This window comes from Onychomys torridus, chromosome 10 (genome assembly GCF_903995425.1).
Source record: "Onychomys torridus chromosome 10, mOncTor1.1, whole genome shotgun sequence".
Lineage (NCBI taxonomy): Eukaryota > Metazoa > Chordata > Mammalia > Rodentia > Cricetidae > Onychomys > Onychomys torridus.
In genome coordinates this window covers 57,971,389-57,998,062 of record NC_050452.1, presented here as the reverse complement: position 1 = coordinate 57,998,062, position 26,674 = coordinate 57,971,389, and the positions used below count along the sequence as shown (strand labels likewise).

The following is a 26,674-nucleotide window of genomic DNA, read 5'->3' as shown; positions in this document are numbered from 1 at the left end:
TTGCTTTGTACATGATGTTCAAAGGTGTTTGATTAACCTTCTATTTACTCCTTCTGTTTCCTTCAGATGACCTTTCCATTTAGTCCATGTGATTGTGTGATGCATTGGCACCATGTGACAAAGGAGCTCTTGTGAGCTCTCTATGAATTATTTCATTCATTGGGCCCAGGAACTTTTATGTCCCTTCATGTGTTACAATGCACCTGCTATTGTAAGTGGGACAACCCAGCACAGATATAGACACCTCCCATACTGCAGATGCTGAAGCCAAATAATGGGGAATGAATTTGAAGCTTTCTCTCTAACAATATTCCTGTTGGAAATCTCCATTGCAATTCAGATCTTTGAGCCAGGGAACAGTCATTAACTGAATTAACACCAGGATGCTTTTTCTATATCAGTACATGGAAGAGAATAATGTTGATTTGAACGTGGAGTTATATGAAAGTTATGCATCCATATCACAAGATATATATGCAGATTATTAATTTCCCTCCTTTGGGTTATAGGGCAACTAATCCTCATTCTGTGATAATGGACACTGAGTCCTGTCAATGAATAGAAACATGCTTTCAAAGGGTGATATCTCTAAGCAATATGAGACATTTAATGAAGGGGTGTGCTTATCAAAGGAAAACCCGCTAAGTGGTTAAGTGAGGAGAAAGAACAGCTTTACTTTCTAAGTATTAAGTAAGAGTTTTAAGTGCTCTGTGAAGCCCTTGTAAGAATAAGCAAGGTACCTGATTGGAAATGAAGTGAGAAAGTGGTAAGGCAAATGAAGACAGGACCAAATGATCAGGAACACCAAAGGCAGTCAAAGGAAAGTACCTGTGAATTTCCTTAAATGACTTGCTTGAGGGTATTGTGTGGTAACCACATAACTATAGCTGCTGCTTCTCTCATCAATTAGTATTGTTACTGAAGAAACCTAACTATAGAGCACCTAGCAGCCACAAAAATAAATTCCCTCCAATTAAGTAGTCTAATAAGCTATTTAGAATTTACCACTTAACATTCTTTCCTTCCCATTTAATTTCAGCTTTCACTTGAATGTCATCTTGTTGAAAATCCATCAGAACTGTGTGTGTGTGGAAGAGAGGTGTGTGTGGGGGGGGGATAATGTTCCTAAGTGCCCCGATGCTCAAAGCCCAGCAAAAGCACAATATTTTTTGTCAAGCACCCTAGGATTTTTTCACTAATAATTCAGCTTCTTCCTACTACAAGTTAATATATGAAAATGGTCAGTATGCAAATTCAAATATCACACTAGCTAGTTGCCTTCAGTAACTACTATATGCATAAATTTGAAACAATACAGTATTTTAAGATTCCTGATTATAATAATGTCTTGGTGTGCATATGTGCATGTATAATTATGTCCATTTAATTTAATCATGAAAATATTACAGGATCATTTGATTTTTCTCCTCTAAAAGTTCTCTCACTTTTTTGCAACTAATTAATTCCACTAAGCTTCATCTGTAAGTCTTCTCGTCACAGCCAAGGAATGTTAAGCTAACAGGGATATGGTTGTGTTGCTATGGAATTGTGGACAGCAAGACAGCACTGGGAGGGTGGCAGGCAGCCTCTTGCCCTTAGTCAGGGAGCCTGGCTATGCTTTTCAGTAGAACCTGGTCTTGGAAATATTCTAATTTTATGTTCATTTCTTTCTGCAAGTCCTTGGTACCCTTGAATGTTGAGAATTTGCCCTGGAGCAATCACCTGATTGCACAGAAGAGACCTGGAAACCAGCCCATGTGACTGGCACATTCCACATGCTTCACTGGAGTGCAGCTTTGAGGATGGTGTGCAGTTACAGAATCACATGGGATAGCTGAGAACGAACATATGGAGGACATTTAACTTTATGTACTAGAAACACTGACAGTGCCCCCATAAGCAGGCTGAAACAATAATGGAAGAGATAAGGCTGACCTAAAGGGGATTGGATGTTAGCCTTCTCTCGCTTTCTCCCACCTTCTTCCACCAAGGAATCCGTGTCCTTCTCATACAAAAACTTTTCTGTTCCTCAACGTATTACCAGAAACCAGTAAAAAAGAAATAGGTTGCTTTGTACCCATCAATAGAATCTACAACATCTTCTCCTTGGGGATTAATTCAGCTTTTGATTAAATCTTTCTGAGATTTAAATCATGATGTTATAAACCTCCAAGGAACTTCTCTCTGAGTTGTGACCTTCTTTATTTCTCTCTGTTGTTTGATAAAGGACAAAGATTGATTTATAATAGTGTACAGTATGCTGAAAAAAGGGCCAGAGTGAAATTGCACAATATGAAGTTACTAAAAAGTAAATATTGCAAAAAGTAGGCTTTGTTTAAAATGTTCCATGATTAATACTGAGTTAAAAATTGTATGTCTAGTAACACTAGTGTCAAATGGTTATAATAATAATATTTGGGCTGCAAATTGCATCCAGTGATTTGCTAAATAACTCCACAAATAAGAGAAAACTGATAACGTTGAGAAAGAATTTCAACTCAATATCACATTGTATGATTTAAAATCATTTAGATTATTTTAATATGGAAGATTATTGAAGTGAGAAAAAATATTTCTATCAAGTATTCAGGTACTTTTGGTTTTGATAATGATTTTGTCAATAGCATCATCAAAGATGAAAATGATTTAACATTATAAAAGCAGTATGAAACAAGTCCTTTATCTCCCATCAAAATGTTCCAATACCAAACTACCAGCTAAGATCATTTAAAATCTCCATTATCTATCTACCTTCCCCCCAAAAAAGTTTATTAGGTAAAAAGTTAATGCCTTCAGAAGCTCTTATATTATTTAGTCAACTACTGGCTGTTTCCAATCAGAAGATAAAAAGATGCCCAATGCAACATAAATGGAAGGTGAGTCAGCTCTGGTACATTCCCTGGACCTCAGAGACTTAGGATCTATAGTTAAAGGTGAATGCAGTATTTGCATGACTTACCATTAAGATTTCTTTTTATCTTGAATGTTTACAATGTATATTAATGAGTCTTACTATTTGTACAGAATGAAAATGGCACCATAGAGTGTGTTTCCTATGTTACTTGGAAGATTTTTTTGTTTATTTTACTGATAGTTTCATCACATTTCAATATTCACAAACATTATTTCCTCTTGATGATTTGGTGGAGTGAGTGGGAGAAGATATATTTAGTTGTGATTCTTCCAATGCTGTGTTTGTACTGGCCTTGAAATGCAAATGGTTGACTGCAAAGGCCCATACTAAAGAGGAGAGGCTATAGTTATACAACACCTTTTATCATTAAGACCACCACTAGCTATCAGGCACTACAGACAGCCACTCAGCAGGACACACCTGCAGTTATCCAACCATTCCACATACAACCTGGTAACATGAATAGGACAGGTCTTTCTCCTGACACAAGTCATCGAAAAGTACCTGAGCCATCTATACTAGAATCAATTTCCACACTAAATATTTACCTAATAACCCTCCAGGCAATAGCTTATCCCTAAAAGTGCATACTTTCCACGGTTACTTGCACAAGTAGAGCTAAGCATTTGATAAAGTTCCATGTCACTTTTCACCCTCTCAACCTTCATTATAGATATCAACCACATCTGCCTTTTACACTTTGAAAAATACTAGGCAAAATACAGGAGGTGCACATGTCCTCAAAAAGAAAGCACATCCATTAATACAGAAAAGCAGGGAGAAAGGGAGAGAGCCTGGGAGAAAACTGAATAATAAGCAGTGATGTGTACTGATCTGAGAAACATGCCAATAATTTGGTTCCGATAAATAAGAAAAGCAGAAGTAGATTTGAAACATTCGTTTCCCTTTATTAGCTCAGTGAGGCTGATGTGTACTGCACATTAAAAAAAAAATCACAGGAATTTTCATACAATGAATAAAACCACAACAATACATGTAGAATTGGCAGGTGGAAACGAGCCAGCAAGGGCTCAAACTAATCGCTCACTTTCCCTCTTCAGCATAGTTCAACCAACAGTATTACACTTTCACCTACAAATCTTAAAGTAGCTCCATCAAATCAGCAGTTTTCACATTATTGAAAATGTCTGTCACATAGGTACAAATTTAGAATCATCACATTATATTACATGGCTATTCTAGGTCATCTATAGATCAGATCTTAGACTACAGTGATTGAAGTTCTCAGTACAGCCATCAAAAAAGGACACATGATCATTACCTACTGTTAGCTCACATCTAAAGCCATGAAAAGGTTTCCTTTTTTCAACTGACCCAAACACTTTACCCCAATAGTGCCAAGTTTCCTCTCTGCTGCTTTGAGTGTTGACAGCCCAACCGTTGTTCTCAGACTCCTTTACAAAAACTAGCTTTGTTGCACTGAAAGAATTATTCGGCTACATTTCTTTTTTTTTTTTTTTAAATAAAAACCCCGCATTTCTAAAGCACCAGTTCGGGTACCAAAATTGTAGATGTAGTACTTACCACAGCATGAAGGCAATGGCCCATGGTCATCTGAAAGTCTTATAGATCTATGCTGAAATTTGCCTCCCATGATGTTGGGTTGCATGTGTTTATTGGAAATATTCTCTCCCAAAAGAAGTAAAAAAAAAATGAAAGGAACATAGCTTACAGCTTATATTTTGATGGCCTACCCACAGTGTCTGCATAAGATACAAAAGCTTCACTAATTTTAGATGCAATTTGAAGTCCATGGAGGTAAACTATTTTCATGGTAACAAGATTTGTCAGGCCAGAGGGTGAGGGAGATCAATGAATCCTCAACATGAAATCTGTAGTGTTGTCTTTTGATAAGTAAGAAAAGAAACCACGTATTTCAGTCATGTCCATGATCCAGGGCAAACAGAGAACGTATTTAAAGTTGGATCACAAAAATTTAAAGGCAAAATAGAGAACGCATCTGGTCCTTAAACACATAACAGGATTTACTAAATATTGATTTCTTAAAAATAATTTATTGCTCTTAATAGTCTTTTTTATTATTATTCTACAACAGAAGATACTCAAAATTCAGAAAGAAAGACTGTAAACTTTAGTTTGGCGTTCACAAAGAGTTAAAATACCTGCATCGAACCTACAGAACAAGAATTAGGCGGATAAAAGATGTGTTACTGTTGTAACGCAGAACCTGTGAACACAATTCTTTTATTTCATAGTTATTTATTGCTTTCTATCTACTTAGAAATAATAAGCCAAACACTTGAGCAAGCATCCGACAGGACAGACAGTGGATTCACTCAGAACACAATATGCTGGTGATAAATGAATGCAGCCGTCAAAATTAGCTGCATTGGCCTGGGGGTGAAACCCATTTTGTAAGATCGTGTTGGGTGAGAGAAAGGAAAAGAACAATTAAGTCAGTAGTTAGTTAGGTCTATCACATCTTCCAGAAAAGTCACGTCAGCCAAACAGTAAACGCATCTCCATTTGGAAATCAAAAAACATACTACAAATTTTCGTGACTTCCATGGCAGTGACTCCACACTCAGATGAAATCCTGATGCTCAAAATGGAGGGTTTTTTTTCTGACGTTTGTTATTATTATCATTATTAAATTTAGCAGAAGCAATGTTACCACGAACAACATCATGGTCATGTCAGAGGCCATGCTAGTGAGAAAAGGAACACTCTTCTGCGGGAGCTGAGTTTCCCAGATGAAGAACTAACACTCCAACCTGACAACCGCCATGTATCCTGGGGAGAAAGTCTCCACTGGCCTTATTATTTTCATCATCTCATAATTTATAATAAATAGGCTATCTGCAACTGATAAATATGTCTCTTTAGTAAACAAAGGAATGAAATATCAGTATTTATACAGGATGTATAACTGTAAAAAATACAGATTAAATACCATCATCATACTCTGCCAAGGGAAAGATATACTGGCTTCAAAGATAGTCTTCAGACACACATTAATTATTGTAAAAATCATACTGTAATTATTACCTCAGCATTTTGTATCAAATTAAAATCACAAAAATTAAAATGAAACAGCATTTTAAAAAGATTTTTTTGACCTCTAGTTTCAAAACTACTGTTGATAGAGAAAATAAAAACATTTTTTAATGGTTCCCCATTGAGAGACTTTACATAAAATCATGATATCGTCTAGAAAAATTTTAGATGAGAAAATTTCATTCCCCTAACAAATCCAGTGTATAAAACTTCAAAGAAAAACAAGCAACAAGAAAATGTGGAAAAATATCGCAGAAGTGGTTAATACCTTTAGGGGCCTAGGATTTTTGTTGTTGTTGACAAGATGCTTAGATCGAAGCTCCTAAGGAGGGATGGATGTGCGTGAAGCGTCATTTTGTTGTAGTTACACTCAACGGACACACACACACACGCTGTCTTTTGTTTTGTTTTGTTTTGTTTTGTTTTTTTACAATCAAATATATATAAGCAGTAAGTTTAGCTTCTAAATATGTTAGTGTACAATAATTGTTTCACCTCATAATTACATTTGAATATTCTTGATTAAGAAAAATTTAGCAGTTTTGAAAAGAAGGCTGCATTTACAGTGCATAGCTGTAACAAAAAAGAACATAGTTGTAGAGTATGTACATAAAATAAAAATACTCCATTTAACATCTGTAAATACTTAACTACATCAGAGAATGTAGCAATTACACTCTCTGAACACATCCAGAGAGTTCTAGTCAACTTTCAGTAGTCATGTAACACCATGTCTGCTCCTCAGGAGGAACCGCCGAACACACTCCCCGCTTGACCAATGACAAGGCTTTTCAAAATTTGCAGTAGAAGATCAACATTTTGGACATATACATAGGTGTCAGGACAAAGGACGAACTACAGAAACTTCAAAATGTTAGGAAAGTTTAGCATCTGGTGCCTGCAGTATCCTCTCCCACCCAGATTCCATGGCAAAAGGAAAGAGAGAGAGGGAGAGAGGGAGACACAGAGAGAGACAGAGATACAGAGAGACAGAGAGGGGGGTATATTAGTTCTGTGGAACCTGTAGTGTCTTCGGGATTGTCACATAATCGTTACATTTAGAGAGAGAGCTTGCTGCAGGTTGGTTTTGCACTTTCTGAAAAGACAGTACCGGAGGCTGACAGCAAACATCAGCAGTGTCATTTTTAGGGTGGTTTGTGAGTTTTCTTTTCTTTTAATTTATATATATTTATTTTCCTTTTGTATAGAATATGAACATTTTGAAGTTCTAGGTTTTAAGTGTGTCTTCATGGAAATGCTGCCATTTGAAGGGTTTTGCCCTTGTTCATTCTGGTCAGGTGTCCCCAAGTCCTCACATGAGCTTACATGTACTTCCCAAACAAGTACACACACACACACACACACACACACACACACACACACACACACACACACTGTCACCAAAAGCCTCCAGGGAAAGCAAAGCTGACACCCGTGAATAAACGTGTGCTTACTGGATTATCATTCCATCTCTTGCCTCTTCAGCAGCTGTGTTCATGTAAACCGTTGTTGTTCTTGTTCTAGTATGGTGGTTGTTGTTTTGCTTTATTTTTGTACAGAGAGTGTAAAGTAGGAGAAATTCCTAAGTATGACTTGCAAGAGTCTTGGGAAAGGACACGCTGTCCCTTGAGGTATTGACCATCTCTCTGTCATCCTCAGCCAGGGAACACGTTACCTGCGCAAACTTCTCTGAGCTTCCTTCAGTAAACTATCAAAATCCAGAGAGTCATACTTGCTCTTGGTGGAAGCAGGGTCAAAGTCATCTGAATTTGAATCTGAAAGAAACCCAAGCCAGGTTAGATGCACCCTTTGCTTGTGGCCTTCAATGTAATTCAAGATACCTGGTTCAATTGTAACACAGCAAATCAATGTACTTAAAAACAATGCCTGAATTTTATTGAATATATAAATGTCAATACAGAAGGGAGTAGTTGACTTTAAAAAACAAAAAGCTATTGATTCATTGTATACCTAAAAACTCAGGGTACACAGGAGTAGTAGACTTCAATAGTTATTTAATATTTAATATCTTTATAAGTGACCAGCTTTCTCTTATATTGGCATTTTAACCATTTTCCCAATGGTTTCCCAGTAACTTATATGGAAAGGTACAAGTAGAAACTGGAAATAATTTTCCCACTCAATGGATTTAACTTGTTGAGCATAAAATTTAGTTGATTAGGAAGGACAAAGATCATTCTAGAATGTCTTGGATTTTTCAATTTGTTCAAATTAGATTTCAACATGTGGGCTTATGCAAAATCATAAAACTTCAAATAATTTTTAAAACACTTGTATTTAGCAATGTGTGTAAAGTAAAATGCTGTCGAACACTTCTAGCTATTCTTTATTTATATCTATAAAAAAGGTATATAGTACATGTTGGTCTTACAAGTGAGGAAGAGTTTCTTGGAAATATAGCCAAAGCCTCCTGTGAATAAATTACTTTCTTGGAGAGTATTTTTGAAGGGAAATAAAACCTTTCAGGGACACATTAACAATTCTACTAATCATATACATATTTCACATTTTTCCTGTGCTAAATGACAGTGCAAAAATCCAAATGACAGGTATGCAAGAGTAGAGAATATGGAAGCATGAATCCCAACATGAAGACATGCTTAGCTGGGGTTGATGGTGCAGCTCAGGAGTAGTGTGTAAGACAAAAGACATTAGGGAACCAGGAAGGGCAGTCTGCACTTTTACTTCATGGAGGAAATTGAGAGAAGAATTCAGTCACCTAATGCTGTATTACCCTAAGGGTAATTAATCCAGAATTTAATGTTGTATATTTCCATTGATAAATATTCAGAATGCTATGTGTGAGGCAATGTTTCTCAAGAGTTTCTTTACTGTGATGGACTTCACATAGACACCCACCTACACAAGCACACACATTATGCCTTTTAATAGGCATCCAAAAAGGATTTTCCTGTATGAGATGATGGTAGGAACTCCATCATGTCCCCTTATATTGAAGAGAAGATATTGGAACACAGTAAGATATGATGAAAAATGTGGAATACACTAAAATTCACCTCATTATTTTCAAAAGAAATTGTTATAAACAATGGTGCCATGTTAATAGAAATAAAAAATCATCACATTTGCATTATCTTGGCACCTGGAAACTATTGGCACCAGGTAGATAGTCAACTTAATGTTGAATGGATGCATTCAATCTCAGGCACCCATATACTATTAACATTGTGATCTGAAAATTATTAACCAATAAATGGCAAGAGAAAATATAAAGTTTTACACACACACACACACACACACACACACACACACACATACACACACATATACACATGCAGTATCTGACAGTATAATCTGTTTGAGTAAATAAAGTATTTCATTTTTCATATATGCCTGAACATGATTTCTGTGTATTATTAATACTTAATCAAAGCTATTGCATTGTTAATACAAATTCACCCTGTTCTGATCATGTCTTTCATGATTAATGTTTTTTTTTAAATTTATATTTATTCACTTCATTTTATGTGCATGAGTATTTTGCCTGCAAGTTTGTATGTGTATCTTGTGCATGCCTTATCCGGTAGAGGGCAGAGGAGGGTGTTGGTTCCCCTGAAACTGGAGTTGTAGATGGTTGTGAGCCACCATGAGGGTACAGGTAATTGAATCTGGGTCCTCTGAAAGTGTAATATATAGTCTAGACTGCTGATCCATATATCCAGCCCTTCTTAATATTTTTTTTTATCAAGGCATTTTGTTAGTAAGAGTCATTAGTGTACAAAACAGTAAATAGAACCAATAGGTAGAAATTCCTAGGTAGCAGAGTAAACTTCAAATCCTGGCCTCACCACCATAGCCCTAATCAAGTCACATAAAATTTTCACTCTCACATTTAAAACTGACTAAAAAGTTGTAGTTGCAATCATTATATTTGCTTCTAATAGTATTGTAGTCATCATTAGCCAGTTTCTGTGATAGAAAAATAGGATGCATGTGGCAGGGTAACTCCATTTGGAGAAGCAAATAAAACGGGGGGGGGGGAGGTAGAATCTGTCTAAAATAATAGCACATTTTCCTATTCCAGTAAAATTAATATGTATCACATTGGTTTTGCTTAATTTTAATGTATCTATGAGTTTCCAATTCCTTTATGTATGTAGTCCATTATTATGTTCCTTTTATTTAGGGATCACACATGACTTGAAACATTTAATCTAATTTCTTTGTGGAAACAAAGATAAGACATGTGAAATTTTCATTGAGCTCCTAAGCTAGATCCTAATGTTAATTCTTCCATTTAAAACAATCCTAAATTTCTAACTTCTTATTGCTTGTACTTTTAATTATAGCCTATTCATTTTATAGTAGGCATTGTGATGTCAGCTCCTCCACAGACACTGAATATGCCTCCACAAAAATATGTTATTTTATGAAGAAATAATCAGAAGATAGTGGAGCTGAAATGCTTACCCAAGATCAGCAGTGATCCAAGTCTCAAACACAGGGTGACATGATTGTATTGCTTAGGCTCTTTTGGCTACCTCATGAATATGTTCAGAACAACCACACCTTGATGTCCTGGATATGCTTTAGAGAGTTTGAGTATCCCATGCTTTTGCAATATGCAACAAACATGCTTTACAAAACATAGTGAATGAGCTTAGCAAGGGCAAAATTCCCATGGCTGCTGGCTACACAGGAAGACAACGAACTAAGAAAGAGCATTCTTCTTAGAAATATTTCAGGGAGGTGCCAGTTCAATTTGGAAATACCATCCAATCCTCCCTCTGCCGTGATGAATCATTATCTAAAGACCCCTCTAGGTAGCTTGTTTTAAACTCTAGATGTTGTGAGAGAGCAGAAACACCCTAGCCTTCATCACCGAAGAAAATAAGTCAAATCAACTCAAGGCTTCAATCTGTCTTGACTGTTTTTATCAGCCACCATTTGAACAAATGACTTGCCACGTTTTATATTTTCATCCCTAGGCCTCTATCTCTCTAGCAGTCAGCTGCCGCTCCCCTGTTTCCCTCTATCTATTTAGCTTGTGAAGTGAATTATAGCATATTTTCCCTGAACAATGCACAGTACCTATATCAATTACTCCAGGAAGACACAACTGTACTGCAAGGGAAAAAGAAGTCCCAGTATTTGCTATTCGTTTTTGTCTTTATACCGCATCAGAGCAATTGTGAATGGATAGCTAATAATGCTGAAGAATAGATGTGCATGCTAATTTTATGCTTATTATGAATTAATTTAAAATAATCATGATATGCACATTTGCCACTTTTCTTCATTCCTTCCTCAAAGAATTAAAAGGCGTATAACACACACGTTAGATAGGAAATGGCAGGCAATAGAGCAAAATTAAAATTAGAAAGGACATTAAGATGTCCATTGTAGCATTATTTATAACATCAAAAAATTAAAAATTGAATACAAATAGAGTTAGAATGAATTATCTAACTATAATGATACTACATGCCCAGGAAAATAGTATGCAGCCATTAAAATATATGTATGAGTTATTTGTGGTCCTGTGAATCACATAAGGAATATATATATATATATTTGCAGAAAAAGACAGAACTTAAGCTGTTTGTACATGTCTAAGCACATATGTGCACATACACAATGTGAACTCAACCTTAGGACAGGAGGAACTCTAAGAAAATATTCTGAAATCAGTTGGTAATAGTATCATCTGTGAGTAATAAGCTGATCAGAATTTTACTTTAATCTAAAGAATCTCCTTGGAACAGGGAAAAACTAGTTATATGTATTTTATTTTAACTGAATGTACACTGGGCATGATAACAGCACATACCTCCCACTGTGATTTTCTCTCAAATGGCAATTGTATGCTTAGCTTCCTATACAATGTGTAGGATCTGGAAATACTCCACATATTTGGTTTTTGTTTTATTTTATTCTCAAGAAAGTAAGTATGTTGTCATTTAGCTAATGGACTTCAGCTTGCTCTTCTTGAGTATAATTCATAGATAATGAGAGTGTTTCCAAGTGCTTGTGACATAATAAGAAAGGAAGAAAAAGTCCTTGTCATACCCTGTACCACAATGACAGTGCTTGAGTTTATAAGAAAGATTGAGGGTAAGTATGGAGAGAAAACACAGACTACAAACACAGACATGTGCAAAACTTGAATAAATGTAGATCCAAATGCAGATGACACATGCACACACACATAAGACAATACCCACACCACACACAAACACCACAAATGGCTTAGTGTCTGTTTATGTTCAAGAATATCTGCCTTTTGTGGCTCAGACTTAAGCACTTTGCTTCTGAAATGGTATCCTACAAAAACAAAAGAAACTGTATTCATATACCCCCTTCAGTAAAGCCTAGTGATGGCCTAACCTAAGGTGTCTGTGGAGCATGCCCACTTCCATTTTTGAGCTCTATGCTATGGTTTCACCCTTCCATGTGAAACAGTTACATACCGTACCTAGGTCTGCATAGTTAGATTTGAAGTACTGCTTCCGTCCACAAAAGTACAGCTCAAAGTCAGTTTCATTTGACCTGCGTAAAGCATATCCATTCTCAAGAGCAGCAAAAGCATCACAGGTGTATCGGTAGGTGATGAAACCGTAGCTGTCTCTGCAATGGGCAGGGAAGAGGTATTCAGACCTGGTGATGTAGCACTGGCACAGAAGACTGCAACCCCTTCCACTTTGGGAGACATCACTGGTGCCAGCGTCTCTGCCACCACATCCATTTATCAGTGTGATTGTCCTGTCAGGCAGCTAAATACTTATTCTGAGACAGGAAATCTCAACTAGAAAGATTAATAAATAGGGATGAAAGAAAATAAATAAGGTTCTGAACTCAACATGTCATCTGTCAAAGCACTTACATTGGCAACTCCCCTCCCAGTAATCTTAGGGTCATAATTTTTAACATACGTCAGCTCCTAAACAAGAAATAATTTTGAAGATTCTCACCCATCATCCCGCAGATTTACTGTGCATTCCTCAATTTCACCAAAAACTTCAAAGCGGTCTCTCAGTTCTGTCCGCGTTGTGTCAGGTCTGATTTTACCAACGTAAATCACACGGCGTTCCTCCTATAAGCAGAAAGGAAGGAGAGACATTTTCTAGCTCCAGAGACAAAATGCAGATGTGCCACCAGAAGCATCCATAAACGTACAATCGTGTACAAAAATTTACAGAGCAATCTCACTAGAGCAAACCAGATATCACACCTAAGGAAAAAATACCATATAGGAACCAAGTTTGACTTTCCATGCCTTAAGTTCAGGCTCCTCAGTCACACTGAAGCTTTCTTCTCCATGGATATTCCCTTTTTTACTTCTTCTGTCTCACTCTTGTCCTTCTTCACATGAATTTCATGTATCAGAAAAGACAATCATTCCATGAGATTAAAATCACCCGGTAATATAACCAATACATAGGAAATATGTAAGCACTTATGACTTAGTTATTAATCATGAAAATTGGTACAATAACTAACCTTGCTTATAAAACTATTTAATTTCCCATCAACTCAGACTTCTAATCAGAAAATGTACAAATTTTGACATCCTCAAAGGATGATTCTTAATCTCTAATCCCTCCCAATAAAAATCTTCCTGAAGGAACGTGTTCAAAGTGCAACTGTTGGGGTTTATCCAGAAGGTAAATAAATGAAACAGATGGGGGATAAACTTCAATGATCATCATTCATAGCAAAGACCACAGCAATTCTAAAGTATTTGGTCTAAAGAGAATCATTTGAGAAACAGTCTTAAAATGTAGGCCATTTTTAGCCATGGGTCTCTGAAGAGTAAGAGCCAAATGAAAAAAGATGTAAGTTTTACTTTGCCAATAGATCCAGTCCTATTTTAGGAACAGACTAGAGGGGTGTAGCCTCATTTCTACAAGTGAGGTCAATACGATCTCAATGTAGAAGCCATTAGAAATTTATAACCTACAAAATACAGGAAGACAATACTGTTGCCTGAAGATAAGCTTCCTTTCATATAAATGAGGGGTTCATTCTTAGTGAAAGAAACACTCTTGAATAGCTTGTTCTGGGGCCAAACTGAATAATATCTCAAAATTGAGAGAAGTTTTAAAGAATATTTGGAGTAAATATAAGGACTGACCTTACCAACTAGTTTATGATTCTACCATGGATAAGCAAAACAAAATGAACTTGAGGTTGCACAGATTGAAGTAAGAGCAAAGCAAAGTCTGGGGAACACGGGGCTAGCATGTAGGTTCAGCTGCCCAAGAGTTTTTCTCTGGTTATTCTGAGTACCTCATTCTTAGAAGCCGCAAAAGTCATTTCAGGCTTAAGGCAGAGAGAAGTCTGCCAATATTTATTGGGAGACTTTCCTTTTTTCACAAGTATTAGCAAATGGTCTGTCTAAGAGTGAGCACTTAATAGCGCCTGTGAAGTGAACAATCTGCATGTTCTGCAGCTTCTTTGATGACATGCTCATCTATGCCTACTCACATTTAATATAAACTACACCACTGAATACTTTCATTAGGGAAGGAAGCTCCTCTGAGCTTCAGATAACTACCTACCTATTAGACTTCCTCTAAACCTCTTAAACTGAAACAACCTTGCCAAAGCACACTCTCTAGCTACACACCAGGAGGCCAAGAGAAGTTACTGGATTCCTCCAGAGCTAGAATTACAAAGAGGCATGAGCCACCAAGTGGGTGCTGGGGATTGAACCCAGATCCTGTTGAGTTTTAACTCTTTAATCTCTCTCCAATTTATCTTCTTTATTCCCTCTCCCCCATGATAAACTTCCAACTTTCCTTTATGGACTAGTCTAATATCTTTCAAATTAAATCCACACGTCTATGTTTTCTCCCTTTAATTTGTCCTTTTACTATAGATGGAATAATTTTTTATAAGTCAAAAGAACTCAGTCATACCATTTGCCATCCAAATTAAATGCATTAATGGTCTCTAATACTTCTGAAAATACATCTAATTCACTAACAAGACCTAATAGGTGGGCCCTGCATGATCTGGACTTTTCTCCTATGGTCCATCCTTGTCTCTAGTTTCTATGCTGAACTTCTATAGGCTCCTAGTGACACTGTGTTCCTTCTATCTCAAAGGCTTTGCACAAGGTGGTCCATTGTAACTTTGTAATACATTTCCTACATTGTACCCCTGTCCCCTCATATTCACTGCCTAGAACTACACTAAGGTCCATAGCTGTTTCATTTGAGAATTCAGGTGAAGTGCTATTTATTAGCTGGCCTTAAGAAATCTGTTTCCCTGTCATTCTCTGTTTAAGTGTAATTAAATTATTATAGTTTATTCATTGCTTAATGACTCTCTCCCTCATACAAAGAAGAACTCATGAAATTAGAACCTATATCTATTCTTTGTCTCAATTTAAGTATGAAAAAGAATCTCAGTAAATATTTGATATAAAATTAATTAAAATCAATTAATATTTTTTATGTGCACAACTATTTTGCCTGAATCAATGTGTGTGCATCACATGTGTGCCTGGTGACCCATGGAGTTCAGAAGAGGGCACTGAATTCCCTGGAACTGGAGTTGTGAGCTAAACCAAATCTGTATCCTCTTCAAGAACAAAATGTAATCTTAGTAGCTAAGCATCCCCTTATATCCTCAACTAATACTTTTAACATGACCATGCCTGGGTGGCCTTTACTCTCTGAGATATTCTAGCATAAAGGGGATATTATATGACTATGGTCCTCTATTAATGGAAAAGCTCTGCCTAGGCAGCTCAGCCAATTGAGTTACCAGAAGGAATTTACAGATTGAAGGGTACGAACTATAGAATAGATGCATATTTGCAGGCTATTATGTAGAATAGATGCATGTTTGCAGACTATTGCATAAGCAGACTCATTTTAAAAAAAAGAACTCTCATGGGTTGCGAATTTTGCCTAGCAAGTGCAAGGCCCTGGGTTCGATCCTCAGCTTAAAAAAAAAAAAAATGAACTCTGGAAATCAGAGGGGAGACTCCACTCAAACAAGTGGAACAAAATTCCTCTGACCATGCTATCAAGCCTCCTAACAGACCTGATGAAGTAAATCAAGCAGACTCAAGATTCACTTCCATGTAGATTGTATGTCACAACTGAAGGCTGAAATTGTTTTTCCAGAGCATGCAACATACCTCAATAGACAGAAATGGCTGGTGAGGCTCGAGCCTAAGCAGCCCTTCACACATATTATCAAGGGAATCATAACACCACATTCCATTCTATTTATGCACCCAGTTTCAGCCCAGCAGCCAAATGTGATGGGACTGTTATCTAAACTTAAACTTCCTGGCGCCTGCTTGCATGGTGTTATGGATTTTTTTTAATGAGCCTTTTAGGGAAGTTACTACTGTGTAAAGAAAAAAGAGGGAACTGCAGAAGAGAAAGAAAGAAATTGAGCCATAGCATAGAAATTGCTCAGCTACCATTATGGGAATACACACAGCCTATGTATTCAAGGAAATGTGAAGTTAAAGCGAAAATCGACCATATGTGCAGACATATTGGGACAGTTTCTGAATTGCAGCTTTATACAAAGCTGTGTGCCACAATGATCTTCACTAAAAGAGATAACCCAGAGGACCTTTTCTAGGACTGAAAGATTCTTTGATGAAAGGAGACTCAGCTCGAAAGAGTTGCTCCTCCATCACTCAAATTACCTTTTAATCTACTAACTCTTTTTATGAAACACAAGGATGGGCCATGCCCTGCTACATTACAAAGAGCAGAGGATTGAAGGCATGCCAGGATGCTCTAAGATGCATAGAAGTCCTTTATTTTCCACATGCTAAACATGAAAAAAAGAAAGAAGACACCTCTAGACAGCAAAGAGTAAAGTCTTTTTGTGATTGGCCAAGATTTCCAGCAAAGAATCAGCCTTTTAACATATTGCAGTTGAATTAGATGGATGAATAGAGTTCATGTCTTTAAAAAATGCATCCAATTTTTCAAGACATTAATTTCTAAACAGGAGATGGAAAGGGAAGAAATCAAAATGTTTAGTAACATTTCTAACTTCTTAGGGGCTTGAAGGAACTCAGAACCTTTGGAAAACACTGGTTGAAAAATTATTTTCAGACCAGTTTTCACTATTGAGGAGGATAGAACATTTATCAAATAACTTTTAGCTTCAATTTTCACAAAGGCTAGTTTGCTGATGGGGTGGATAATAAAACTGAAGATTTATGTTGCATTAACTACTGCAGTAAATCCTCGTTACACTAAAACACAGGAGATAAATAAAGAAAAAAGTATGATGGAATTAACTGACTTTATATTACTAAAATCTTTATTAAGAAGAGAATAGAGCTTGCTGGTTAGCTGGGGGAAACAAGCAATGTTGTTTCTCATGAAATAATAAGTGATTCTTAGTAGGAGGTGTTTGACTGAGGAGAGATGAGAAGCAGTAGGTAGTTGACATTTACTGAGCACTATATAGGCCAAGTGATGGGGTAGATACTTTTAAAGGGATTATTTCAGTAAAATGTCCCATAATCTTAGACACCAATGTGTCTAGTATAATTCTGATTTTGGTTCCCAGTACTTTTATTCTACATTTTTATTTCAGAGCAGCATAAAAAGAGTTAATTTTTCTTTCTCTGTAAAGGGAAACCCATTTTTAACCTTCTGAACAAAAGATTTTTGTTTTCACTTCCAAATTAGTTGTAAAATGTCTTCAGCAGAATTTTCAAAGTACTTCTGGAGGAGTAGGTCAGGGAGTAGAGCCCATGCTCAGCATGCAAAGTCCCTAAGTTACACACACACACACACACACACACACACACACACACACACACACACACCACACATCATGCACGCACAGTACTATAAATATGGTGCATGACTGAATATCTTAGTTAAAGAAACTTTTTTTTTGGTTTTTTGATACAGGATTTCTCTGTGTAGCTCTGGAGTCTTTCCTGGAACTCACTCTGTAGCCCAAGCTGGCCTTGAACTCACAGAGTTATGCTTGCCTCTGCCTCTCCAGTGCTGGGATTAAGGGAATGTACCACCACCACCTGGCTACAATAACCTTATTTACAGAAAACAAAAACAAAAAAGGTAAACAGAGTTGACAGCAAGCTAGATATAAAGCTGTCAAGAAAGAAAGACCAATGATGGAAAAAAATCTGTTGTCCTTGCTCTTAATATTGGGTACAACTTATGTAGTGGAAAAGCCATTAACTAAATGGCTCCTACTAAAGGATATTTTCAGAACAGAGAAAAAATGATAGCATTCAGATTTCCAAAAATCATTTGTAGGCAAATATTATATAAAGTCTTCCAGTCTAGCAGCTAAAGCTACCCTGAATCAATTCAGGAGCAAACTGTCAAATAAAAGGTGAGATACAATCAAATATATAGACTGATAAGGGTGTGCTTTGAGCACTTTATTTTAATATAATCAGAATATAAAAGTTACACATCTTCAATGTAAATATTTTGATGAATTTTGGAATATTCTTGTACCTGCCAAACCTTGACTATAATAACGGCATTAGGTCTTGAGGTAGATTAATTCCCAGTTTTCTGAGAAACCATCATACTGATTTCCAAAGTGATTGTACAAGTTTGCACTCCCATCAACAGTGGAGGAGTGTTCCCCTTGTTCCACATCCTCTCCAACATAAGCTCTCACCAGTGTTTTTTATCTTAGCCATTCTGACAGGTATAAGATGGTATCTCAGAGTTGTTTTGATTTGCATTTCCCTGCCTAAGGATGCTAAGCAATTCCTTAAATGTCTTTTGGTCATTTGGGATTCTTCTGTTGAGAATTCTCTGTTTAGATCTGTAGCCCATTTTTTAAAATTGGATTGTTTGGTATTTTTCTGTTTAGTTTCTTGAAGTCTTTATCTATTTGGAGATCAGCCCTCGGTCAGATGTGGGGTTGGTGAAGATTTTGTCCCATTCTGTGGAACATGAGGGAATGGGATGGTCAAGCTAGGGGAAGGACAGAGTGGGAGAGCAATGAAAGATATCTTGATAGAAAGAGACATTATGGGATAAGGAAGAAATGTAGTGCTAGGGAAATTCCCAGAAATCCACAAGGACAACCCCAGATTAGACTACTAGCAATAGAGGAGAGGGTACCTGAACTGGCCTACACTGGTATGCAGATTAGTAAATACCCTAACTATCATCATAGAGTCTTCATCCAGGATCTGATGGAAGCAGATGCAGAGATCCACAGCCATACACCAGGCCAAGATCTGAGAGTCCAGTTGAAGAGAGATAAGAGGGATTACATGAACAAGAGGGATCAAGATCACGATGGGGAGATAAACAAAGACAACTGAACCAAGCAATAGGAACTCACAAGCATTAGACTGACAGATGTGGAACCTGCATGGGACCAGACTAGACCCTCTGCATACGGGAGAGAGTTGTGTAGCTGGGTCTGTTTGATGATCCCCTGGCAGTATGATCAGGATCTATCCCCAGTGTATGAGCTGGCTTGCTGGATCCCATTACCTATGGTGGAACATTTTGATCACCCTTGATGCAGTGAGGAGGGGCTTGGTCGTGCCTCAACTGAATGGGCCAGGCTTAGCTGTCCCCCAATGGGAGAACTTACAATTTTAGAGGAGTGGATAAGGGGTTAGGAGGAAGATGGAGGGGGATCAGGAGGAGGAAGATAGGGGGGTCTGTTGTTAGTATGTAAAATGAATTTTAAAAAATAGAAAGAAATTTTAAGAATTTTGTTTTTAAAAAGGCATTAATGTCCTTGTGTTATTGTACTCTCTCTCTCTCTCTCTCTCTCTCTCTCTCTCTCTCTCTCTCTCTCTCTCTCTGTGTGTGTGTGTGTGTGTATGTATGCACAGGTGTAAACTTAATATGATATCTATCATTTAAATATATCAAAGTGCACACTATAGGGACAACGCTGAACTTAAAGTCATGATAGTTATATTTCTCTCTAATGGCAATTCCTTGAAAAGGCTAAATACTAAAAAACTATGAAAAAAAGGCATACAGGAAACTGGATTCTTTTCTCTAAGCAGAATAAGAGACGTTTATACATTTAGAGAGAGACATCTATAATCAACAGTAATGATGTATTGGTTGTGACTCCTGACTCCTGGACTATCTAGTCACCAACAGAGAAAAGCTATGTGAGAGTCTAGCCATTTCCCAGCATCTGGGTTTGGTTTTAAGCACTGAGCCATATCACAATGTCTAGATTTGTTCTTTAAATGAACATCCCATTATCATGTTTTCTGGCAGATACTATACAGATTGCAAATGGAGTTGGACTTGGATTTCAATAAGAAATTAAAACAGTGACAGTTCAGACACTAAGTACTAACTCTGGCATTCATAGCTCTGGTTTCATCTGAGTTATTTTAAACTTAGGGGACAGAGAGAGGCAGAATCAATTGGGTTTTGAGAATGACTTTGGATGGAAATCCTGTGAAAGCAGACATTGATGTAATGATATTATCCAATCATGATGGAGAATTCTGTATTTGTAGTTTCTAATTGTTAATGCTAGCTTTATGAAGCTAACCTGGGCTCTGTAAAGACTTTTAGAGCTTCAATTCATGACAAGTGTGCAGATCTCTTAAAGCACTTTCCTTGAAAACTCAACATAGATGCAATGCAGCCCAGAAGACAAAACTGTACACTTATTCTGCAAAATATCAATGACCACTTTTTAATGCTTTTTAAGTTTTCTTGTGGAACTTCTAAATTGCTGGTCCCTAAGTACTGAATGCTCTGCTTAGTGGTTAATGCAGCATGGCATCCAAGACATTACAAATTCAAGTGGCTATTCATTCCATTACTTTAAGGGCATCTCAAAAATTGAATGGAAGTCACCTATCTAGCTATCTTAGGTGGTCTATCTTGGCTCCCATGGCTACTTCCTGAATGTAATTTAAAGAAAATGGGTGAAAAAAATCATTGGAGGCATGCTATGCTCAAATCCATAAAAGTAGTTTTTTCCATGATTGGCATAAGAAAGAAGTCCTTTATAACGGGAAGAAGAGACCCAATTAAAAAATCTTTTTGTGGGTAAAGTCATTACATACTGCCACTGTGTTCAAAATCATTAGCCTGAGTTACATGACTTCAAAATCTGCCTGCCACTGAGATGTATTGACTTATTTCTGGTCCATCCTGCCCCAATGTTAACTGTTAAATCACTAGAGGTTTCCAGTATAGTGAACTATTTTCCAGAGGATGCTTCATAGGCACAGCCTCTACATTGAATAACAATGTTCAATAAAAGCACATTACAATGTAAGTAAACTAAAATTTTCTAAAGTCACATTAAGTAATATAAAAAGAAACAGAAAATAATTCTAACCATGCATACTATTCAGCTTAGAATATCTAAAATATCATATGACTCATGATACATGCAAAAACACTTAGAACTTTCAAACCTTTTTTTGTACCAAGTCTTTAAAATCCATTCACATGGTCCATCTTAATTCTGCCTAAGAGAACTAGCCATATAATTAATTTCGGCTGCCATATTGGACATTCCAGTTGTTAAAAACCTTTGTTCTCCCTACACAGGATTTTGAGCAGTTTTAACTTTCCTATGTTTGTTCTTCCTCACACACAGGTCTAGATGACCACTTTAAACCGTGCACCTTAGATGAACCCTCTGTCAAGCCACTAATCACATTATATTTTCTGCTTATGCATCTTTATCTGTCAGCTGACTTCAAGCTCTTTGGATTCGGGTACCAGGTCTTGCCTAAATGCATATCTCAAGCACCTGGCAACTACTTATCACAAGATACTGAGAAATTGTGTGTGGTCAACAGAAATAGCATATAACTTTCCAAGTGGGAAAGAAAGTCTCCAACATGTATAAGCACTTACTACTTGGAGATCAATGTGTTAGTAAACAGTTTCTGTTCCCTGTTTTTTTTGTTTTTTTTCTTACAAATACTTTTTGAAATCTAAATAAATATCAATGCCAAAAGTCTCAGCAGTGTCTAGTTAATGCATAATGTTTTCGTACAGCCAAGGTGACATCTGAATTACTCCAAGTCCTCTTTCAAAGGGAACTAATAAGAACTGTCTTGGTCAAAGAATTAAGTCAACATTTGAGAGACAAAGGAAAGAAAGGGGGAGTTTAAGAAAGCTTTTGCCTCACCAGGACTAATGGCAAACTACTAGATGTTTTTAGAGACAGTTAATCCAGAAAAAAAAAAAAAGCACATCTCCCTCCCCTTCTTTATTCTAATTAAGTATCTAGACCTAAATTATTTTGGTAGGCATAAAATAAGTACATGTCATTTATCTACATTTTTTGATTAATACATTCATCTGCCTTTGATTAGAATTGCACTGTATTTTGCCCAAATGAGCAAATAATACCCTATCTTTAAGAAAGAGAATCAAGAACTTTATAAGATATGAATTTATAAACAGTAAATGCAGTGAATCACCAAACACTATGTTACTGCATGTTCTCTCAACGTGACTCTCACTTTTGTAATTAGTAACTGCAATGTGTTCTGTGAAAAGGCTTTGTAAACTATACAGCACTCTGTAAATGTGAATTATGATAATTATTGAATAGGCCATTAATTAAATACAGCAATATTAGAAAAGTTGAAATTTTCATTTTCATTAGTCTTCCTAAGTGTGAACTAATGACATTCTGGCAAATCTTAACATCACAGCTTATTTAAAAATTGAGAAAAAAAATAGGTAAAGTGTTATAATTTGCAGAATGTCTTTGATTCAGTCCTTGGTGGATGCATAGTTAAATCGTACCACACACCCAGAACTTCAATCTAATGATTCAATTATTTCTTATTACTTTTTCTTTCAATTCCTATGGTTAACAAAGCTCTCATTGAACCTTTCTACTCTAGCTGGTGACTATCAGCTAAGTCTTGATCTGACACCATCAATGATGTGTTTTATATGGTGAATTTTACTGTTTTCTCATTTTTTGTTGATATTACTGGGTTTCCTTGGAGGTTCTACAGAAACCCAGCATTAATAGCTAGAGCTTATTTTTCTAAGGCTTGGTTCACTATGTCAAATGCTGCCTTGCAGTGCAGTGACTTGGAGCAGCTAGCATAGACAGGCAGCAGGTGCAGTGAACCAAAACAGTGCCATATCTCATTGATTAGCCACAGCTCCCAGGAGCACTATGCTGGGAAAGACCTTAAGGCTCTGTGGGACCTGAGAGGGACAGAGTTCCATGATTGATTAAGAATGTCTGCCATGGGCATGTACTGGATTTTGACCACTTGAATGCCACATTTTTAGCAGCTTGTGAAAACATTATTGGATTTCAGAGAACAAACAAGTTACGGTGGTAACTTGCATATTTACACATGAGCATCAGCACTGCCCATATGGCAGGTGAATGCATCAATACCATCCCATAGTCAGGTGATGGCCCATCAGAAGTAAGAAATACTGAATTTCTTAGTTAGATTTTCCAATATTACTTTAAATGGAATCTGTAATCTCCTCATGCCTCACTAAAAGAAAGAAGTAACAGGAAGCAGCTAGAAAACTGCACGTTCTCCAGCTCCTATCAGACCCAAGAACCTTCTCCTTTCTTCATTTTTCCAAACAAAACTTGAGAATGTTAATGAACTTCAAAACTCAACTGCAGTGAGAAGTATACTGACACCATTTGTTCAAATAAGAGAGCCTTAGGACTCTGAAATTTTAAAGCCAAAAAAAAAAAAGAAAAATGAATATTTTCCTGTTAACGAAGCATTAACTTTTGGTTATTGTTTAATCTGCCAAAATAAAAAGTCTCTGAGGAAAAGTAAAGAAATTAGCTCCACGCTGCTTACAATTGCTTTCTGCTTCTGCCTCTCCCTCTGCTTGGCCCTTTCAGATTCCCGCTTCTCATACTCTCTGCGGTATTCATCCCTCTTCAGCCTCTCATGTTGATATGCTTCGTAGCTGTCATACCTGGGAAGCATAACTTCATCATTAGGTCGACCACCTCTGTTTGTATGAAAAAATACATTATCATTTGGGGAGGGGACAAGAAGAGTTTGGGGCAATGTCTTGCCATCTAAAGGAGGGGATAAAGGGAGCTGAAGGAAAAGGACAGGCGTCATACCTGGGCCTACGGCTGTAGGGTGACCTTGAACGTGATCTCACATACAAGGGAGAATTGCGGTGTGTGCAGTGTCTGTAGTGGCTTGATTCATAGTAGTCGCAGGATCTGGGAGAGAGGAGAAAACCAAAAGTACATTTGCAACTGGCTTTTAGCCCAAATTACCAGGACCGCTGAACATCACTGGAAGCTCAGGGCTGTATGAATTGCCTTCTCTTTACTAGCAAGACCTTCCAGTGACAGCTTGCCATCAGCTAGTCAGACTGGAGACCAAAATCGCGATCAATTCCTTCCCCATGTCTCTTACTGATGTTACCATGGTTCATGGGATGGCCAGGCTGTCCATGAATCTCAACTCTCTGGGCACAGGGCTGCTTTGCAGGTGATGGAAAAAAAAATTACACAAACAAGTTTCTTATAAATGTCTCTCTGTTTTCTGATTAACCAAGGTATCTGTGCTCAGAGTTGGGTGTGTGAGAGAACATGGAAAGTAGCGGTGGGGATGTACAAGCCTCAGTTAATTGGTTGAGTGGCTGAGAAAAGCAACCCTAAGGTTGGATATTTCCTCTAATTTCTGAGGAAACATTTTAGCATTGGGTAGATTTTGACAACCTTACCTTGAAGAGGATCTACTGCCTGGGGACCTTGATCTTGACCTGGAATATGGTGATCGGGAACACGATCTGTGTCGAGAAAAGGATCTTGAACGAGAGCGCATCCTTTGGGGTCTTTGAGAAAGTAAGGATTTGGGTGGCGACACTGAATCTCGACACGGAGAGTTAAAAGAGGAGCAAGAAGGCGACACATCAAACAATGAATAGGACTGCGTGCCATCCCAAGGGTAGCTCAGTTTATCACTTTCATCTTCACTGTCATCAAATAGGCCATCCATGGCTAGTCCTGAATTTATAAACACAGGTAGTTTGGAAAATTGTTCATTACTGAAGTCGCCATCCCTCAGTTCACTGGTCTTGTCTGTTTTGTCATCAAAAACAGCTTGACTGGGATGACCGAAGTGCTTGTTCAGCTCAGCTCGGATTTCCTGGTCTTGGAGCTGTTTTCTGGTGCTGCAAGGAGAGACTTGCTTGCTGGCCTCCAAAGTCTCTCTCAAGTAGCATTGGCCTGAATCTGTGGAAGAGCAGATGTGCCCCTGCCAGTCACAGGAGGCATCTTTGAAGTCTAGTTGTCTAGAGTCTTGGAGCCCCTGTGATATGTTAATGAGTATATCCGTTTTGGAATTGATTGATTGACAGTAGTCATGGTCACCAAACAGCCGTAGGCTGGGCCGTTTAGTCTTCCTTTCCTCGTGTCCCCGGCTGAACACTGAGGACTTGCTGAGTTGTGCATACAACTCAGATTGCTCCGGCCCTTTCTTGGTGGAGTGGCTGCCTTGGGTACCAGAACACTCACTGTACCGGGCCCTCTTTGATGGTGGTGGCACCACGGTCTTACAAGAGGGCTTCAGCTTTGGAGAAGCCTTGAAAGGGTTATCTTGGTTGGCTTTATGAGGAGGAGTTGTGGGTGGAGTTAGGCCTATGACAAAAGAGAATCAAGAAGAAATGTGGGGAAACGAAGAGAAAGAGAAAATGTTCTTCAAGGAAAACACATTTTCTAATTTTTCTTAGATTTCAGACTATCGTTAAAACTGAGTGAAAAAGGAGGAAACTAAATTCGTGACAAGTTCTAAAAAATGGACTCTTCTCCTAAGTCCCTATCACCCAACAAAAGATGGATAGACAAGCCCAGGCAGTAGCAAGGGCTGTGATATTGTGTATTTCAAACACCTATGCTAACAAATCTTGCTGCCTAGAAAACAAGAACATGTCACTGTTGGCTGCCCCAGCAGCAGGTGTCACCAACACTGGCATTTCCAAGGGTGTCGCAGGGGTCACTTAAAGGCAATCGATGTGGTGGGATCTGAGAATTGCGGTACCTCCTTGGTGGCATTTGTCTGCAAAGAACGCTGCAGGAAAAATACAAGTGGTACAAGGCTCTCAGAACAATCAAGAATCTCCTCCTTGGGACAATATTTTTCTTAAAGTGGAATGAGTGCAAATTTTGGTCAGGATAAGAATGACATACACAGAAAACTTTGAAATAGGTTCAGCAAAATAGGATGGCCCAGCTGAAGGCAGGGAACCAGAGCCCCTCCACAACTTGACGGCAATGAGTCTTTGTCTCCACAGTTCATTAACTTAGTAAACCATGGCTAATGTAGGTAGAATACATTCTTGTAAGCATAACTAATACATTCTTTCTAAAATACGGTTCTGCAACAGAAAGCTAAGTGCAAAGTGACTCTAAATATCTCCATGCCAAGGGACCATTTTATGTAGAGCACATTGTCAGTGAGGGCATGAGACAGAAGGACTGAAATGATTCAAAGCTTCAGCAGCTAATTACATAAAGAACAAATAGAGGAAGACAGGAGTGTCTACGGGTTGGTGCCTTGTCTGCCTTTCTACAGATAATACTGAAGACAGGGTAAGCTAGTCCGAGGCATAGTTGTTACCTCTAAGTCTCAACTATGAATCAACTCCATTCATTCTGTCTTGCCCAGGAAGAATCACTGTGAAGCTCCAGTGTCCAAGGAACCTTGAAGGAGGGCAGGCTGTAGTTCAAATGGCTTTATGCTTACAAGGGAACATTTTAGTTTACAATAGA

The 26,674-nt window shown here is 37.6% G+C and overlaps 1 protein-coding gene across 3 annotated transcripts in view; it reads right to left on the bottom strand.

Annotated features, from left to right (window-relative positions):
• Positions 1-3,797: 3,797 nt before the first annotated feature.
• Ppargc1a (PPARG coactivator 1 alpha) overlaps positions 3,798-26,674 on the bottom strand; it is a 641,385-nt gene continuing 618,508 nt past the window's right edge. For all 3 annotated transcript variants that reach the window (XM_036200661.1, XM_036200660.1, XM_036200662.1), the window contains 6 exons: positions 24,628-25,543; positions 24,014-24,118; positions 23,739-23,859; positions 12,907-13,028; positions 12,411-12,562; positions 3,798-7,728 (listed from right to left, as the gene is read on the bottom strand). In XM_036200661.1, coding sequence (XP_036056554.1) covers positions 7,625-7,728; positions 12,411-12,562; positions 12,907-13,028; positions 23,739-23,859; positions 24,014-24,118; positions 24,628-25,543 — 1,520 coding nt within the window. In that variant the 3' untranslated portion in view covers positions 3,798-7,624. The remainder of the gene's footprint in view (positions 7,729-12,410; positions 12,563-12,906; positions 13,029-23,738; positions 23,860-24,013; positions 24,119-24,627; positions 25,544-26,674) is intronic.